The following is a 19,222-nucleotide window of genomic DNA, read 5'->3' as shown; positions in this document are numbered from 1 at the left end:
CTTATTCTGAAAATGTGTCTTTTATTTAGCGCGAACAGTCTGCCATGGTCTTTCCTCATGGCGATAAAACATGACAATTTCAAAAAGGTAATGTTAGCACACCAAAACTCAGCTGAGTCAAACTAATGTCTGTGTTCAGTCCGAAAATGATCTCTGACCTCAAACTGAAAATAAGCAAAAATATATAAATAAAATATACTTTTACTTAGTCCTTAAACATGAAATACTGACACAAAGTTACTCAAGTGCATTTCTACAGGCAAATAATAATGCAAACTATTTGTTCTTTAAAACAAAAAACATAATATTTTGTTTCTAAAGGACTTTTCACATTGAGCACACATTGCTGTGATTTCTGAGTGATTTCTTGATGCTAAATTTCTTCCCACACTGATCACACTCAAATGGCTTAACTCCAGTGTGGACTCTCATATGGCTCCTAAGTGTGCTTCTGTCAGTAAATGTCTTCCCACACTCCTCACAGCTGTATTTTTTGTCTTGTGTGTGGATGTTCAGGTGGCGTTTCAAAGCGCTGGTCTGAGAGAAACTCTTCCCACAGTGGTCACATTTGTAGGCGGTCTCTTCTCTCGTGTGGGTCCATCGGTGCATTGACAATTCCCGTGGAGTTTTGAAAATCTTCAAACAGAAATCACAGGTGAACAGTTTGTCTCGTGTGTGGGTTTGGTAGTGAACTGCGAGGTGCTGTGATTGCTTATAAGATTTATCACACTGGTCACATTTGTACGGCCGCTCGTCTTTGTGCAGGCGTTTGTGATCAGTCATTAACTTCTTATTTCTGAAGCTCTTCCCACACTGGTCACACTTAAAGGGCTTCAGTCCACTGTGGATGCTCTGGTGTTCACTTAAACCAGATTGCTGTTTAAAGGTCTTCCCACACTGGTCACAGCTGTAAGGTCTCTCACCAGTGTGGATCCTCATGTGTATTTGGAGTGAATGTGCTGTAGTCACACACTTTCCGCACTGGTCACACTCGTAGCGCTTAGATCTAGCTGACGTGGAGACTTTCTGGGCACACTGTTCCTGAATAAAAGCTGGATCTTGGAGTGGTCCAAAGCAGCGCTCTGGGGTAGCAGACATGGTGATGGTTCTGGAGACCAGTGTGTCTCTGCAGAAAGGAAAAGAGGAGTAGTTAAAATGTTTTTAAACTTTTTTTTAAATAGTCTTGACTCGCTCTACTCTAGACCAGTGGCTTTACTTAGTTGGATCAATAGTGAAAACTAGAATTCATATGCATGTTGCTAAAGTTACTGTAAAACATCTGTTAAAACATTTTGTCAAAAACAGCTGAAGGAAAATAAGGATTATATTTGTTCACACACTAACCAATTATTAAATATACACACGTGCGTCTCCCATGCTGCCATTGCCCAACTTTGTTGATCTTGGGAATTATTTTTCTGTGAGTCAGTTTAAAGGTTTTATGTCAGACATGTCAGACAAATTTGGCCTGTGATATAATTATATTTGCCCCACGAGATCATATCAAATATGTATTAGAGCTGGCCCGCTGGCTGCCGAGCCGGCATGACGCATGCACCACCAATACTATGAATCCCAGAATGCTTTGCAAATGTGTTAGTGCATTTTGACTGTTGCCTTGTGGAGAAAAAAAAAACCCAAAAAAACGGAAGTTCAAAGGAGTTCAAAAGCTACAGATAGACTATAGAGACATTATTTATTTAATTTTTTTTATTTTTGAAGTTTAAGCAAAACTATTATGAAACATTTATTTTAATACTAAAAGGTTTAACATTACATATCTCAAAAGAAGAGAAAACAGGCAGATGTTGTTGAAATTTTTCAGTAAATATTTAGTTTGGCTCACGACTTAGTCCCAGTTTTTTGGCCTCTGTGAATTTGAGTTTGACACCCCTGTTTTATGTCATTATGAAAAATTGACTACTGTGAGCTTTTAGTCATCTTGGAATGGATTCTAACTTAAAAAAACAAAAACAAAAACAGACCTGGAGTTGTGTTTTGGTTTCATTCACACATGTTTGAGTAATCCTGCATTACTGGGCTGTCTACATCTCCAAAGCTCAAAGTGCACAGTTGCAAGTGGTAGTTTTTTACAATTTGGTTTACAATTCATTAGAATAAGTAATTCCTTAAATTGTTCTCATTTATTTTTATTTCCTTTTGTTTTGTTGAGATTGCAACTGAAAGTCTACACTGTGTTCTGGGGTACAGAGAAATAACAATAGCTGCAGCTTCAAAGATCAGCAAATCCAAGGCTGCAAATGATTCTAGTGAAGATGTATGGAGTTTAAAAACACAGTGGAGCACTTCCTGTATCACCACATGGCATCATAAGGTGGAACAAAGTGTTTTTTTATTTGAGAAAAGCACTTTAAGCCTAAATATGCAGCGTTTGTGTGTTAAACATGTGTGAATGAAACAAAACACAACTCCAGGTCTGTTTGTGATGAGGAACTAACAAAAAACAGACCATTAAATGTAAATATCAACGTTAATTAGTCCAATTCTGACAGTTTACATTGAAATTGAGCTGTACTATAGTGGACAGAGGACATAATTTAACTCATACATACATTATAGTCACATTTTAAAGTGAGTCTAGTGAAAAAGGAGCTAAACACAGCAGAGTTAGCTGCACTGGCCACTGTACAGATCTAATCCACCTGCACCAACACTGAGCTTTTCAGGACTGACATCCAGGAAAAAAATCATTCATTCATTCGCTTAGCTACACTGAACAAACCCATCAAACCCAGATCTTGTTTGTGTTTGGTAGCAGGGCAGGCTATCAGGAGGCTATTGCTAAGTAGCATGCATAAGGAAGAAAATATAAAAAGAACTGAGCATTTTTCCAGCTAATGTCAAACATGGTGGTATAAACACATAAGGGTGAACATTAGAAAGTCCAAGCTGTTTACTTACGTGGTTTGTAGCTCTGCAGACAGCTCCGGTAAACTCTGTGCTCGACTCTGTGCTACAGACGAGGCTCCTGCTGCTGTGAGCATGAGAGGAGGGGAGAGACATCAGAGGAACTGAAACCTCCCCCACAGGAACACTCCCCCTGCCTATTCACGGCTCACAACACACGGATCAGACTATTTACATTCACACGCACAAATGCACGTCACACATTTACAAGACCAAGACCAAGTGGTGTTTTATGACAAAGAAAATCTGCAATAGAAAAATTAAGGACATTTATCAATAAGTCAGCAAGAAGTAAACATGTTACTACCACCACCCTGAGGAGCCCCTGTGAGGAACCATCCCTCAGTCGTCTTGTAATATACCTGAGGTGTGAGGCCTATGCATATCTGTTTAGATAAGTAATATGGTAGGGTATGCACTGCTGGAAGAAGTATCGTAATTTCCGTACTATTGAGCGCACCTGAATATAAGCCACATCAACCAAATTTTAAAAGAAAAAAAAAAAAAAAAATGTACCTATATAAGCTGCACTTGACTATAAGCAGCAGCTTGAGATATTTAGATAGAAAGATGGTACACAGAAAGATTATTTACATTTTTAATTACTGTAAATGTTGGTACATGCTTTTTCCAAACAGTGCCTGTAACACAGCAGTAAAACTACAGTAAACCGGCCTGTAGCCTCTGGAAGTCTGAAAATAAACCTTAAAGTTTAACTTTAAACTCAGTCTGAACACAGTCTCACAAAACTGTGATGGTTTACTGTTGACACCCGTGTAGGAGATTTGAAGTGGCTAAAACAAAGCTTCATTAATTCATGAACTCTTTTCACTGATTTACTGTAGGTATTTTCACCTAACAGAAAAGTCACTCATCACTCTCTTCATCTTCCTCCTTTGCATTGAAACCACTGAAGTCGTTGTTTTCAGTGTCGGTATTGACCAGCCTAAGAATTCTTCACATACTTTCTCAGTCTTGAGGCACATTCTTCCCTGCTGTCCCCTTCACCCTGCAGCAGTGCAGCCTTTCAAAACCTGTTGGTTTATGTTCACTTCAGTCCTATTCAAAAATTTAGAGAAGTGAAAAGTACAGATGTCTCCTCTCAAATGTAGTGAAGTAAAAGTATCCACTTTAAAACTACTGATACCTAAAATCTCTACACTACTAATGTTTTTGCTGTACAAAAGAATATATTTCATTGAAATACATTTGATAGTCTACTAATTTATGAATCTCTAAAAAAAAAAAAACTAATTACAAAAGAACATTTTATGAGCATATTAAAAGCAAAGTATTGACCACAAAGACAATGAATGGAAGTAATGTAACATTGTTTATTTTAATTTTTTCACACAGTGTACAACTGTCTGTACAAATATCAAATAAAGATTTGAAAACATGATTCAAAAACAGAATGAAATAAAATGAGACTAAAGACAGAACCTGTTGACAGCAGCCTCCAGAAGGGGCAGTCATGACAGTGAAATCCTGCTGATGTCTACACACAGACTCAAGTATTGTTATAGGAGATGTATTATGAAGTGATATTATGAAGTGATATATGCCCTGGTGATACACTTAGTTTAACCAAAAATGTACACATGATAAATACTAACCCCAAAAGATACTGTTCCAGCTGTCATATGTTTCACATATCCTGGTAATACACTGTTTGTTATTTCAACAAAGTGCTGGTCTCTGAAAAAGTCTGTAGCTGCAGTTTGTAGCTGGCCATGTGTTTATTTAAGCTACCTGAGAGTGAAAAAGCACTGCCACACACACTACAGACATATGGGTTGTCTCCTCTGTGGAGTCGGACATGATCAGGGAGGTATGTAAAGGTTTAAAAAGCTTTATCACGCGTCACACTCAAATGGGCGCTCTTTAATGTGATTGAGCTTGTGACATTTGAGCGACATCACAAGTCTGAAGCTCATCCCACACTGAGCACACTGGTGGGGCTTGTCTCCAGTGTGGATGCTCTTGTGCTCATCAAGGGTTTTCACCCTTTTGAAGCTTTTTCCACACTCATCACAGGTGAAAGGCCGCTCATCAGAATGCATGATCATGTGTATTTTCAGGTTCCTAGATGACCTGAAGACTTTCCCACACTGGTCACACTCAAATTTCTTAACTCCACTGTGAAGTCTCCTAAAACATTCTTTTATCATTAAATGCTTCCTCACACTGCTCACAGCTGTATTTTTTGACTCATGTGTGGATGTTCATGTGATTATGTAACTTTCTCAAGTTTAAAAAAGCATTGCCACACACACCACAGACATACGGCTTGTCTCCTGTGTGAAGTCGGACATGATCAGAGAGGTGTGTAAAGGCTTTAAAAGTCTGATCACACTGGTCACACCTGAATGGTCGATCTTCACTGTGAACGAGCTGGTGACTTTTGAGCAACTTCACAAGTCTGAAACTCTTCCCACACTGGTCACACTGGTGGGGCTTGTCTCCAGTGTGGATGCTCTTGTGTTCACGAAATGTTCTCACGTTTTTGAAGCTTTTACCACACTCATCACAGCTGTATGGCCGCTCATCAGAATGCACTTCCATGTGCTGTTTCAGTTGCCCAGATGAGGCGAAGGTTTTCCCACACTGGTCACACTCAAATGGCTTAAATCCAGTGTGAATTCTCTTATGGTACTTAAGTGTGCTTTTGACATTAAATGTTTTTCCACACTCGTCACAGCTGAATATTTTGTCTTGGGTGTGGATGTTCATGTGTTTACAAAGGAGTTTCTCCTGTTTAAAGCTTTGACCACACTCATCACAGCTGTACAGCCGCTCATCAGAATGCATTGCCATGTGTTTTTTCAGTTGCCCAGATGAGATGAAGGCTTTCCCACACTGGTCACACTCAAATGGCTTGACTCCAGTGTGAATTCTCCTATGGTACTTAAGCCCGGTTTTGTCATTTAATATTTTCCCACTCCTCACAGGGGTATATTTTGTCTCGTGTGTGAATGTTCATGTGTCGTGGCACAGAGCTGCGCCAACTGAACCTCTTCCCACACTGGTCACACTTAAAAGGCTTCAGTCCTCTGTGAGTCCTCTGGTGCACACTTAAACCAGATTGTAGTCTGAAAGTCTTTTCACAGTGGTCACAGCTGTAAGGTCTCTCACCAGTGTGGACCCTCATGTGTTTTTGGAGGGTCTTTGCTGTAGCCAGGGACTTTCCACACTGGTCACACTCGTAGCGCTTAGGTCCAGCTGATGCAGTGACGGTCTGCCTGCTCTGCTCCAGTTTAAAGCTGCTCTCCATGACTCATATGTCTCTCTGCAAATACAAAATTAGACTATTTAATTTTTGTATTTATTTATATATTTAAAAAATATATTATTTATTTTTGTATTTTGTATTTATTATTTTAATTATTTTATTTTGTATGTATAACGTAACAATAAAAAAAAAGATACATAAAAAATATATTAAAAGTTACATTTAAACACCATGGATTAAATCCATTTGATTCAAACATGGATTAAAACACATAAAACATCCACAATTCAATGATTATCAAACATTACCATGAAATATCAAACATTTCCTCAAACTATTTTTAAACAACACCACTGATCTGCCGTCACTAACCAGATGTGAAAACTGGCTCCAGAATTTACAGCCTCTGTATCGTAGCAAAAATGAGCTCTTGATGTGACACATTTTGGAACAAATGAAAATTATGATTTTGACGAGTTTTTTTTCTATGAATCTCTGCATTGGTTTTAAAGTAAAATGTGAAATGTTTGGGGATCGTCATTGAATTATAAAGAATTTTATACACAAAAATACCAATTTGATAAATATTAATATCATAGATATTAAGAATGTGAAGTTTGATGAATAAATTAGCAGATGATGTTAGTGACATAGAATGAGTTGCAATTAGAACAAAACAAAATATTTTGTTCAGAGGAGTAGAGAAAGTGCAGCCCAGACTATATTACAACATGACAGATAGACATAAATTAAACTAGAGTATAATGTAAGTATAGACTGAGTGCAAAAATTGTAAAACTTTTTTTTATAATACCAAGAGATTTATTAATTTTTCTGGTCACTCAGTCAGCATGGACCAAATAAAGAGTTGCTTTCAGTCTGTCACAATAACAACTATACAGACTCATTGTTCAATAAACCAGTGTATTAAACATATTCAGAATGTTGTAATAATGTGTATAACTCACTAACTCCCAGTCACTGCTCACTGTCTGTCTGACTAAGCCTAACTTCTTACCTCAACCTTAACCATAACCAACCATAACCATAGATCAACGTGATCAAGTAGAACCTTGTAAGCTTTAATCAGCTGCCATCTCTTTTTATCAGCAGATATGTCTTCATTAAATCGTACTCTCTAAATCAGGACTATTCTAAGTTAGGTGAATTGATATATTTACATAAAACATAAAACAGTCCTGCCTTTCTTTTACAACAAATTACAAAACATGAGCACACTGTCATAATAAGTCAGCAGAAAATATGTGGTCTGCCTAGAAAAGGTAGTAGTACAAAAAATCCATGTATCATTCGCTCATTTGTTTTTCAAAATAAAACCAAAAATTTTCTTCATTATTTGTCTCCAAAACCAAAATGAAAAAACAGATAATGATTCATTTTCGTTTCCCCTTTTCGTGACTTAAACTGCGAAGCCGGACTGAACCAGGACTAAACAAGGACTGAATTCAGGACTAAAACCAGGACTAAACCAGGTCCAGGACCAGACCGGAACCAGACCGGGACCAGACCAGGACTGAGACCAGGAACAGGACCAGGAACAGGACCAGGACTGAGACAGGGTCTGTGACTGGGCCCGAGACTGGGACCAGACCAGAACTGAGACCAGGACTGAGGCCGGGACCAGATCAGGACCAGACTATAATTGAGACTGGGACTGAGACCAGGACCAGACCGGGACTGAGACCGGGCCTTAAGACTGGGAACAGGACCAGGACTGAGGGTGTTTTCACACCGACAGTATTTGGTGCGCACCAAACGGTCCATTCGAACCAAAAGTGGTTAGTTCGGTTCGTTTGCGTTGGTGTGAAAGCGTCAATCGGACTCGGACCCGAACCAAATCAAGCGGACCGAGACCGCAAAAAAGAGGTGGTCTCGGTTCGCTTGAATCCGCACGAAATGACCAACTTTGGTGCGGTTCTTCTGGTGTGAACGCGAACCCGGGTCCAAACCATAGACAGTATGGACAAACGGACTATTCGAAATGCATCATGGGAGGAAACGCGTCTCCTCTGCCTGAAATGACGCTGTACGACTCCAGCGCAGTAACAGATTGTTGTCCAGACGCAGACGCGATTCATTTTCGAATTATTTTACCAACAATGGCCAATACAGAGAATGTAACACACGAAGATCAGAGCAAGTATCAGTGTGCGAACGTGTGGCTCCAGAGTGAGTCAAAATTGGGGGTGCGTACCCCTGTTCGGGACCTACACGCACAGAGACGACCCGGTGTTCCCCGTGATCACACAGCAACCAACATTTGTTATTTTAGGCTTTAATTAACCAAATAATTTCATGGCAATAGGCAATCGCCCATTCAATTGATACAACTTAAAAAAGTCCCTGTTTTTAGCCTAGTGTGAGAAACAGTCGGACTAGATCCAAACCAGAGTCCTGAACCAGCGGGGGCAGGTCCGGTTCAGGCCGGGCTCAGAGGAGCTGGAGCGGGGAGCCTCGACCTGAGGAAGCGCTTTCCCCGGGAAGAACCAAATGCGCGGAGGACGGACGCTCAGAACAACATATAACAAACCAAACTGGACTCACGCTTCTGTCCGGATGCTGCACCACCTTGGAACCAGCCGCGGTTCTTGAGCGCGGAGAACCGGAGCAGCGCGTCCGGACCTGTAGTCCACAGCGCATTCTTGCTTTTCCCGCACGGAAACAGCGCGCAGACGACGGAACGTACCCGCTCGGACTCAGTCCATCAAGCACTGGTCTTGTTCGCCACCGTTTGGAACCAGCACATGGAGGATGAAGCCTCCGGACCATCTGACCAACGCGAACTTGTAACAGACCAAGGACCAGACCCCAGCCCCGTCCTGAGGAGCTGTTGGCTGCTGCTGTTACCCGAACTCTGGGCTGATGCGGTGAGTTTGTACAAAGTTCTACATGTTGCTGTTTTATGAGTTCATGGTGATAATTTGAGATGAGGACGGCCCGTGGTTTTAACAGGAACATCGGTGTTGATAACTGGAGTATCGCTGTTTTACCGGGGAAACAGAGACACGTCAATCGAACCAGTTTTGGTTCGTTTGCCGGTGTGAACGCGGACCACACTGGAGTGTATTTGCTACATAATAACAATTTTATTGCCTGGTGCGACCAAATAATCGAACTAGCGGTGTGAAAACGACCTGAGACTGGGACCAGACCGTAATTGAGATTGGGACTGAGACCAGGACCAGACCGGGACTGAGACTGGGACTGAGATTGGGACTAGACTGGGACTGAAACCGGGACCAGACCGGGACCAAATCTGGACCAGATTGGGACCAGACCAGGACTGAAAACGGTTTAGTCCTGTTTTAGTCCTGTTTTAGTCCTGGTTCAGTCCGGCATCGTAGTTTAAGTCACGGAAACGTCGTTATCCTTTTTTCCCCATTATTCATTTAAACACAAAATCAAAAACTGAAAAACGAATCATTATCTATTTTTTCATTTTGGTTTTGGAGACAAATAATAAAGAAAACAGTTGTTGTTTCGTTTTCTTATTTTTGGTTTTATACTGAAAAACAAATGAACAAATGATACACGGATTCAGAAGCTACAAACTGAACTCACCTGTGTGTCGCGCTGGTCGGAGGTCAGGGAGCAGCTCGGTAAATCTGGAGAACTGAGAACAGCTACTGTCACTTGAAGCTTTTAAAAGTCTGAACCCCTCCTCCTCTTCTCAGTGCCAAAATAATACAACCACTCCCCTTTTTCAAGTTGGTATTGCCTCTTTCAACACCTGTTTCTTAGTTTCACCTATATGAGACTATATGTACATTCAGATACAGTCACCAAGTTTACAAGAGTGGGTTTGTAATCAGCGACAGGAACTTTATTTGAGGGGATACTTACAGTAGAAAAAACTGGAACACTGGTAAATATGTAATAACAAATATTCACTGGTGTAAACTTATCAGTATAACTACTATTTAAGAACTGACATTTAGAGTTGTCACAAAACTAAAATTCCAAACTCAATTTCAATACCAAAGAAATGACTTGATATTTTACACAAATTTAGATACCATAATGCTGAAAACAAAAATCAAAACACTATAAAATAAAAAAAAAAATAAAATTAAAAAAAATATATATATAAAAAAAAAAAAGAAATAAAATAAAAAGAAATAAAAAGAAAAGAAATAAAAAGAAATAAAAACAAAAGAAATGAAATGAAAAGAAAGAAAAAAAGAAAAGAAAAGAAATGAAATGAAAAGAAATGAAATGAAATGAAATAAAATAAAATAAAATGCTTTCTTTGGTTTCTTTAAGTTACCATGTGGTTCTTATACTGGTGTTGATAAAGTCTATTAATCTAAACTGTATGGAGTTACTTTTGTCTCATTAATATTCACAAATGCACAGATGGTGATAATATTTAATTTAACATTTGTAACTTGTACTTTGGTATTTACAAATAGATGTGTATTTGCAAATATATCTCTTTTCATTTGCAAAAAAAAATATTTCATTTTTAAAACTGAAAATTCTGTTTGTAAAATGTGATTTGCACATTTGTGAATCACCAGTTTGAATCCATCGATTTCCAGTATGACTTAATTTTGAGACACTCGTTTTGAGAAATCCACAAACTCTGTCTGAGTGAAATAGAATTTTCAGTTTTACAAATGAAATATTTTTTTTGCAAATGAAAAAAGATACATTTACAAATACACATCTATTTGTAAAAATGCCAAAGTACAAGTTACAAATATGAAATTTGCATTTGTGGAAATCAAAACACATGTACAAACCAATGACTATTTGTAGATCATCATATGTGTGTTTGTGAATATTAATGAGACAAAAGTAACTCCATAAATACAGACTTTAGTATCGAAAGTTTCTGATTTTCAATACTTATTGCAACCCTGCTAATGGTTGTTGGTTCACGTGCTACAGAAATATATCAATATAACTTTTATGGAAACAAACTTGTCCAGTATTTTTTGTATATGGGGTCAGGGGTTAATTTTAGTCAGACTTGACAAGACTCACAAAAAAAAAAAACCCACACTGACACAAAAAATGTAGGATTTTTGTGAGACTTTCATTAAAGAACTCAGGCTAAATATGCAGCGTTTGTGAGTTAAACATGTGTGAATGAAACAAAACACAACTCCAGGTCTGTTTGTGATGAGGAAACAACATCAGAAAATAAAGTAATATAGATCCTTTAACTTCTGCGAGGACAAATTAACTTACAAATGAACATGGGACATCAATATTCAATTTGTCTTTTGTTTTCCTAAATTACTAGACACGCTTGAATGTCTCATAGGCCAACCAGTTCGCCCCTGTTCAGGTCTTTGTTCAGCTGTACATTGTCTGGTCTGACAGGTTTTGGGGCAAAGATAAGACATGAATGAGGTCATAAAGGGCGGCAGGGGGAAGTGCTGGATTGTTTTTCTGGTGTGTCAGGTTTTCAGAGAGGAACAACGAACCAAACTTTTGAAAAAACAACCAAAAGAAAAGTCCCAAATACATTCCTGCCATACTCTTTACAACTGTACAACAACTCACTCCTATGTAACAGATAAACGTATATCCTGTCAGTCACCACATACTTTTTGTGTCTTTTGACGTCTTGCAGATAGCTGAGATATTTTTGTTACATATTTTTTGCTTTATTTTGACTTGTACATTTACATTTATATGATTATGCCTTATTGACACCAGTCTGTTGCTATCTTTTTTTGCTACTTATTTATAATTTATTTTTACCATTCATATTTTTTTTACTATTTGTTATTGTGATGTGTGAGCTACTCTGTCCAAATAATGTCCCTTGTGGAGCAGTGAAGTTTGTCTAAGTGTAAGTCGTCTGTGTCTATTAGAAGTCTTATTTAAAAGAAATGTAGAGAAGCAGAAAGCGATTCACCCTCGCTGTGTGAAGGAGAGGTTTCGCAGGTCTATTTTTAAGCCATCATTTTTTATCTGTTTTATTGCATGTTACCTTTTTCCTGCTGTTCTTGAATTGCGCGTTGCAACGTTGGAATGTCCCCACTGTGAAACTAATAAAGGCATATCTTATCTTATCTGATCTTATCTTATCTTACACATACCTTCTCTTAAATGTTAAGTAACAGTATCCACTTAAAAACTGCTGATACCTAAAATCTCTACTGTCTACACCAGTGTTTCCCAAACCTTTTTGTCTGGGGATCCACATTTTAAAAGTTATAAACCTTTACAACTCCAGTCAATAGACATTACTTGTCAATCACAAAATAAACTTGGATTTGACATTATTGAACATTAATGAGGATATTTTATTGTTGACTTAGTGATCGTGTCTCTCTGAACAATTAGTATTACAATAAGTTTTAAACAATGAAAAAGAGTAATTGAATCAACAATAAAGGGATCCTGAAGTGCACTGACCTTTGCTGATTCATCACCCTTCTTTTTGGATCAACCAAGCAAGCATTTCTCAATTTTAGCTGCAGGAACACTCGTTCAGGGCAGGCAAATAGTATTCTCTGACTCACTCGCTCTCTCATGTGTCAGAAGTGTATATTACAGACCTACATGCGCACCGTGACAAGAAAAAAAAAAAATCTAATATTAAGACCCAGTCTTTGGGAAACAATGGTCTGCACAATGTTTTTGCTGTTCAAAAGAATAAGGAAAAATACATTTGTTAGTCAACTAATTTATGAATCTGCTAAAAAAAAAAACAAAACAAAAAACATTTTATGAGCATATTCTAAGCAAAGTATTGACAACAAAAGAAGGTCACTAAATGGAAGTGATGCAACATTGTTTATTTTTTTTATTTTACACACAGAAATAATATCAAATAAAGATCTGACAATGTGATTCAAAACCTGAGTGAAATAAAATCAAACTAAAGATGGAACGTCTTCACAGAGACTCAAGTATTTTTATATTATATTATTTTATATTCTGATATAATATGTGCCCTGGTGATACACTGAGTTTGTCCGTTATGTCAACATAATGGCGGCTGTAGCTGCAGTTTGTGGCTGTTCATGTGTCTAGTCAAGTTAGACGGGTATGAGAAAGCATTGCTACACACACCACAGACGTACGGCTTGTCTCCTGTGTGGATTAGGACATGCGCAGAGAGGTTTTTAAAAGTTTTAAAAGCTTTATCACACTGGTCACACTTGAATGGCCGCTCTTGGCTGTGAATGAGCCGGTGAATTTTCAGCGTTCCTATAAGTCTGAAGCTCATCCCACACTGGTCACACTGGTGGGGCTTGTCTCCGGTGTGGATGCTCTTGTGTTTACGAAGGTTTTCAGACTTTCTGAAGTTTTTACCACACTCGCCGCAGGTGTACGGCCGCTCATCAGAATGCACCATCAAGTGTTGTTTCAGTTGCCCAGATGAGATGAAGGTTTTCCCACACTGGTCACACTCAAATGGCTTAACTCCAGTGTGAATTCTCCTATGGTACTTAAGCGCGGTTTTGTCATTTAATGTTTTCCCACACTCCTCACAGCGGTATATTTTGTCTCGTGTGTGGATGTTCATGTGTCGTGTCACGCAGCTGCGCCGAAAGAACCTCTTCCCACACTGGTCACACTTAAAAGGCTTCAGTCCACTGTGAGTCCTCCGGTGCACACTTAAACCAGACTGTAGTTTGAAAGTCTTTTCACACTGGTCACAGCTGTAAGGTCTCTCACCAGTGTGGACCCTCGTGTGTGATTGGAGGGAACGTGCTGTGGCCAGAGACTTTCCACACTGGTCACACTCGTAGCGCTTAGGTTCAGGTGACGTGGTGACAGCCTCGCTGCTCTGCTCCTGTTTAAAGCTGATCTCAGTGGCCACATCACGCCTCAGCTCCATGAGTGTGATGCAACTCTCTGGAAATAGAGAATTAGACTGAATAAAGAGTTGCTGTAGTACTTAAACACACAACAATATGCATGAAAATAGAATTAAAGGCACTGTACTTCACTTTAACTTAAACTTAATGTATTACTAACATCCTTCTTTATACACTGTGATGAGCTTACACATGATTTCTCAACTTGGGTTATGATTATATTTTCCCACATGAGCAACTGAACATTATACAAGAGCACAGAATGGCCCGTGGGTTTAAACGAACGTCCGCCTGGCTTGAAAGTCCCAGCTCAAGCGTCCCATTCTCTCAGCAGAAACGTCCGGACAACCTTTTCTCTTGGGCAGCACACGGGTAAATGTTGTGCCCAGGAGAGGGGGGACGTTTTCACCTTTAGTATGTGAAGTATTGAGTTAAAAAATCAGCTTCTATATCATAATAAAATGAAATGTCAGTGTAGCGAGACCAAATGTCGGGCCTTGTTTTTGTCATTTTACCAATCTTCCCAAAGCAACACACATTTTTTCAGTACGTAATATCAATACAATCCTCATTTGCTCACAGAAGTTTATTATGAAATCTTATTTAAAATCATTTTATATCAACTGTAACTGTTGATATGAGAAGAAATATTAATTAGTTCCCGAAATGCGTGGCCATGAAAATATATGTAAGCAGCGCAACACAAGAAACATAGAAAGCTACAGAATTTGTTCAAAAATCATTCAGAATTTACTTTTAGAAAGGTGTCTTAACTATGGATTTAATTGAAATACATCAGATAAAATCCTAAAATAGTTGTGGCACATTTATTGAGGACACCGGAGTGTGCCTGGTGGACTATTCCTGAGGAGTAATTTGACACATTGTACAGTATTTACTCTACTTGTATGTGTTTGAGACAACATCATTTTGGCATGTTTTGTTTGTATATATGAAAAAATGAGTTGATATATTGTTTGTATAATTAATACAATATATAATGAAAACATGTTTTTTTTGTTTTTTGTTTTTAATGTATATAGATTAACTAACTTTCACAAAAGGGCACAATTCAGGTAGCCAGGCTGGTGCCACCTAGTGCCTCCACTCAATTTAATTTCTCTCCAGCGACTAGGTCAGGAATCAGAATACACTAGACCAGGGGTGTCCAAACTTTTCTCATCAAGGGCCACATATCTAAACACAGATGAAGCAGAGGACTGATCGAGGGCCGTAGACTGGTGCTCAGTACAGTGAATAATTGAAATATGTGCACGTTTAACACGTTAGAATGAGCCATCAGTCTTTATTCATGCCAAGATCCTTAAAACCACACAGTAAATGTTAAATATTAGCTCAATAGATAAAAAAAACAAACAAACTTGCATTAAAAGGTTAAGTTTTAAATGAGGCCAATTCTCCTGGAAGACTGAGGGCCAAGAAAAATTTGTCTGAGGGCCGCATTTGACCCACGGGCCATAGTTTGGACATGCCTGCACTAGACAGTTTGCTTGAACCCTGGAAGTGTGAGTTCAGGCACTGGCCAATCAGCGAAGAGACATACATTCTGTGTTGGCAACGATTCCCGAGATCGAGGATTTAAAGCCGGAACAAAGAGAATGTTTGGTGAATTTTATCAAAGGTGAAAGACGTTATTGTCCTTCTTCCTACGGGATTTGGGAAAAGCTTAATATACCAGTTAGCCCTGTTAGTGGTGCATTACATATATCACGACCAAATAGCAGCGATTGGTTAAATGATAAGAAGTACCCGCCTACATTTGAGCGAACAAATTCTTACACTGTGAGGTCAGACGGTTTCTACAAAGTGAAACCGGCTGATGAATCAGACTACAATTCAGGGGGACTTTCCAGCTGATTTCCGTTCAGACATTGATCAACTACATGCTATTTTTATATGAACCACATCGATGTTGTTTAAGGTTTGTTTGCATTTTACACAATGGTTAAAAAAACCTTTGAGGTCTCTTCACGATGCAGTGATTAAAAGTCACCTGTCATCTTATAAAACATTATCACACTGAAATAAAACAGTTGTAGCTTCAAAGTTTGTCAATTCCAAAGCTGCAAATGAGTCAAATCATTTTATTAAAGGTGTACGGAGTTTAAAAACACTGTGGAGCACTTATATTATAGTCTAAGGATGTAACAATAAACAAAGAAATATCATGATATCGTATCGTCTCGCAATAATATCAAGAGATGTCACAAGTTCCTTTGCTTAAATGCATTGTTCTTTAGTAGGAAAAGCTTATAAACATCGGGAACTACATATCCCATGATTCATTTCAGCTCAGACAACATGAAGAAATATGATTTTGACTTGGATTCTTGAGATTCTGACAGTAATAATTCGCACCAAAATCTTGTCAAGGTATTTTAAAAGCCAAAAAGTGTCTTATCTAGAAATATATATCGTAATAAATATCGTACTGAGAGATTTGGATATCGTTACATCCCTATTATGGTCACATTTTAAAGTGAGTCTAGTGAAAAAGGAGCTAAACACAGCAGAATTAGCTGCACTGGCCACTGTACAGATCTAATCCTCCTGCACCAACACTGAGCTTCTCAGGTCTGACATCCAAAGGTGTCAGACTGCAAAAACTCATTCATTCATTCGCTTAGCTACACTGAACAAACCCATCAAACCTAAATCTTGTTTGTGTTTGGTAGCAGGGCAGGCTATCAGGAGGCTATTGCTAAGTAGCATGCATAAGGAAGAAAATATAAAAAGAACTGAGCGTCTTTGCAGCTAATGTCAAACATGGTGGTATAAACACATAAGGGTGAACATTAGAAAGTCCAAGCTGTTTACTTACGTGGTTTGTAGCTCTGCAGACAGCTCCGGTAAACTCTGTGCTCGACTCTGTGCTACAGACGAGGCTCCTGCTGCTGTGAGCATGAGAGGAGGGGAGGGAACGTCAGAGGAACTAAAGCCTCCCCCACAGGAACACTCCCCCTGCCTATTCACTGCTCACAACACACAGATCAGACTATTTACATTCACACGCACAAATGCACGTCACACATTTACAAGACCAAGACCAAGTGGTGTTTTATGACAAAGAAAATCTTGGTTCAGTCCCGGTTTAGACCTGGTTGAACATGAACAATGAACAATCTCTATGAATATGAATTGGCCTGGACCAAAATATGCCCCTAAATATAATCAGTCTTGTACCTGAAGTGTGAGGCCTAGACATTTATGTGTAGATTAGAAATGTGGAATGGAAGAAGTTCTCACTTATGTCACTTAAAAGTTAAAAGTACCAGAGCAAAAATATACTCAAGTAAAAGTATCACACGAAAAATCAACTTAAGTAAAATGATCAAAGTACCTGTAAAGAGTAAAAAGTATTTTGCATAGACAATGAGATCTAACAAAGATTTTAAAAGCTTTATATAAAACAAAATCCCACAGTCTTTTCAGCAGGTGTCAGATTATAATAAAAAATACTGTTAAAAAAATGTCATGGAGTAGAAGATACCTTCTCTCAAATGTAGCAAAGTAAAACTAAAAAGTATCCACTTAAAGTAAAGTACTCAGCATCTACTGTCTACACAATGCACTGCTGTACAAAACAATAATGTAAAATACATTTGATAATGAATACAAATATATGTACCTGCAGGTTGTCTAAATCTATGACATCCACATTTTATTTTATAAGCAAAGAAATGAACTGACAGCAAAAAAGAACACAGCGAACTGAAGTGATGTAACACTGTTTATTTAAAATTTTACACACAGTGTACAACTGAAAGGATATCAAATGAAGATTTGAAAACATCATTCAAAAACAGAATGAAATAAAATCAGACTAAAGATGGAACCTGATGACAGCAGCCTCCAGAGGAGGCAGACATGATCCTGATGTCTTTGCACAGACTCAAGTATTGTTAAAAGAAATATTATGAAATGGAGATTAAAGGAGATATTATGAAATAATACGTGTCCTGGTGATAAACTGAGTTTGTTTGCTATTTCACCAAAATGGTGGTTTCGGAAAGCTGGAGTTTGTGGCTGTTCATGTGTCTATTTAAATTAGACAGGTATGAAAAGGCACTGCCACACACACCACAGACATATGGCTTGTCTCCTGTGTGGAGTCGGACATGATCAGAGAGGTATTTAAAGGTTTTAAAAGCCTTATCACACTGGTCACACTTGAATGGCCGCTCTTTGCTGTGAATGAGTTGGTGACTTTTGAGCGACTCCTCAAGTCTGAAGCTCATCCCACACTGGTCACACTGGTGGGGCTTCTCTCCCGTGTGAATGCTCTTGTGCTTACAAAGCGTTTCTGCCTTTTTGAAGCTTTTACCACACTCACCACAGCTGTACGGCCGCTCATCTGTGTGAATGCTCATGTGTTTTTTCAGGTTCCCAGATGAGATGAAGGTCTTCCCACACTGGTCACACTCAAATGGCTTAACTCCAGTGTGGATTCTCATATGGAACCTAAGTGTGGTTTTGTCAGTAAATGTCTTCCCACACTCCTCACAGCTGTATTTTTTGTCTTGTGTGTGGATGTTCAGGTGGCGTTTCAAAGCGCTGGTCTGAGGGAAGCTCCTTCCACAATGGTCACATTTGTAAGCGGTCTCTTCTCTCGTGTGGGTCCATCGGTGCATTGACAGTTGCCCTGGTGTTTTGAAAATCTTCAAACAGAATTCACAGGTGAACAGTTTGTCTCGTGTGTGGGCTTGGTAATGAACTCTGAGATGTTGTGACTGCTTATAAGATTTATCACACTGGTCACACTTGTACGGCCGATCGTCTTTGTGCAGGCGTTGGTGATTGGTCATTAACTTCTTATTCCTGAAGCTCTTCTCACATTGGTCACACTTAAAGGGCTTCAGTCCGCTGTGGATGCTCTGGTGTTCACTTAAACCAGATTGCTGTATAAAGGCCTTCCCACACTGGTCACAGCTGTAAGGTCTCTCACCAGTGTGGATCCTCATGTGTGTTTGGAGGGACTGCGCTGTAGCCAGGGACCTTCCACACTGGTCACACTCGTAGAGCTTAGGTTCAGGTGATGCAGTGACGGTCTGGTTGCTCTGCTCCTGTTTAAAGCTGGTCTCCATGACTCATGTGTCTCTCTGCAAATAGAAAATTAAACTAAATAAAGAGTTGCTTTCAGTTGGCCTGTCACAATAATAACTATATAGACTCATTGTTAAAAAATCAGTGCATCAAGTATCTAAATAATGTTGTAATAATCTGTCATAACATA

The 19,222-nt window shown here is 38.8% G+C and overlaps 3 protein-coding genes and 1 long non-coding RNA gene across 4 annotated transcripts in view; all 4 read right to left on the bottom strand.

The window, feature by feature from the left end:
- The window catches only part of LOC110174043 (neurobeachin-like), a 783,761-nt gene that overhangs the window by 597,745 nt on the left and 166,794 nt on the right, over positions 1-19,222 (bottom strand). The window lies entirely within an intron of this gene.
- Positions 2-3,073, bottom strand: LOC129412650 (zinc finger protein 239-like). Its single transcript, XM_055166825.1, has 2 exons — positions 2,923-3,073; positions 2-1,126 (listed from the first exon to the last, which is right to left on the bottom strand). The coding sequence occupies exons 1-2, from the start codon at positions 3,003-3,005 to the stop codon at positions 328-330; spliced, it is 882 nt and encodes a 293-aa protein (XP_055022800.1). The 5' UTR covers positions 3,006-3,073; the 3' UTR covers positions 2-327.
- Positions 4,243-9,885, bottom strand: LOC129412652 (uncharacterized). Its single transcript, XR_008633777.1, has 2 exons — positions 9,743-9,885; positions 4,243-6,215 (listed from the first exon to the last, which is right to left on the bottom strand). It is a non-coding gene; the product is annotated as an uncharacterized LOC129412652 (long non-coding RNA).
- LOC129412651 (zinc finger protein 239-like) lies at positions 12,919-16,950 on the bottom strand. Its single transcript, XM_055166826.1, has 2 exons — positions 16,811-16,950; positions 12,919-14,005 (listed from the first exon to the last, which is right to left on the bottom strand). Exon 2 carries the CDS (start codon positions 13,986-13,988, stop codon positions 13,128-13,130), a length of 861 nt encoding a protein of 286 aa, XP_055022801.1. The 5' UTR covers positions 13,989-14,005; positions 16,811-16,950; the 3' UTR covers positions 12,919-13,127.

The sequence above is a fragment of the Boleophthalmus pectinirostris genome, unplaced genomic scaffold (assembly GCF_026225935.1).
Source record: "Boleophthalmus pectinirostris isolate CB_2022bp ecotype Guang Dong unplaced genomic scaffold, ASM2622593v1 HiC_scaffold_9, whole genome shotgun sequence".
NCBI classification, from domain to species: Eukaryota; Metazoa; Chordata; class Actinopteri; order Gobiiformes; family Gobiidae; genus Boleophthalmus; species Boleophthalmus pectinirostris.
Note: the sequence above shows the minus strand (reverse complement) of the source record. Positions and strands in the feature narration are given on the sequence as shown.

Bases quoted from the DNA above. Each gene is read 5' to 3' on its own strand.
- LOC129412650 (XM_055166825.1), bottom strand. From the start codon at position 3,005: ATGCTCACAGCAGCAGGAGCCTCGTCTGTAGCACAGAGTCGAGCACAG. The intron at 1,127-2,922 runs GTAAGTAAACAG...TCCTTTCTGCAG, and splicing joins TCTGCAGAGCTACAAACCAC to AGACACACTGGTCTCCAGAA.
- LOC129412651 (XM_055166826.1), bottom strand. From the start codon at position 13,988: ATGGAGCTGAGGCGTGATGTGGCCACTGAGATCAGCTTTAAACAGGAG.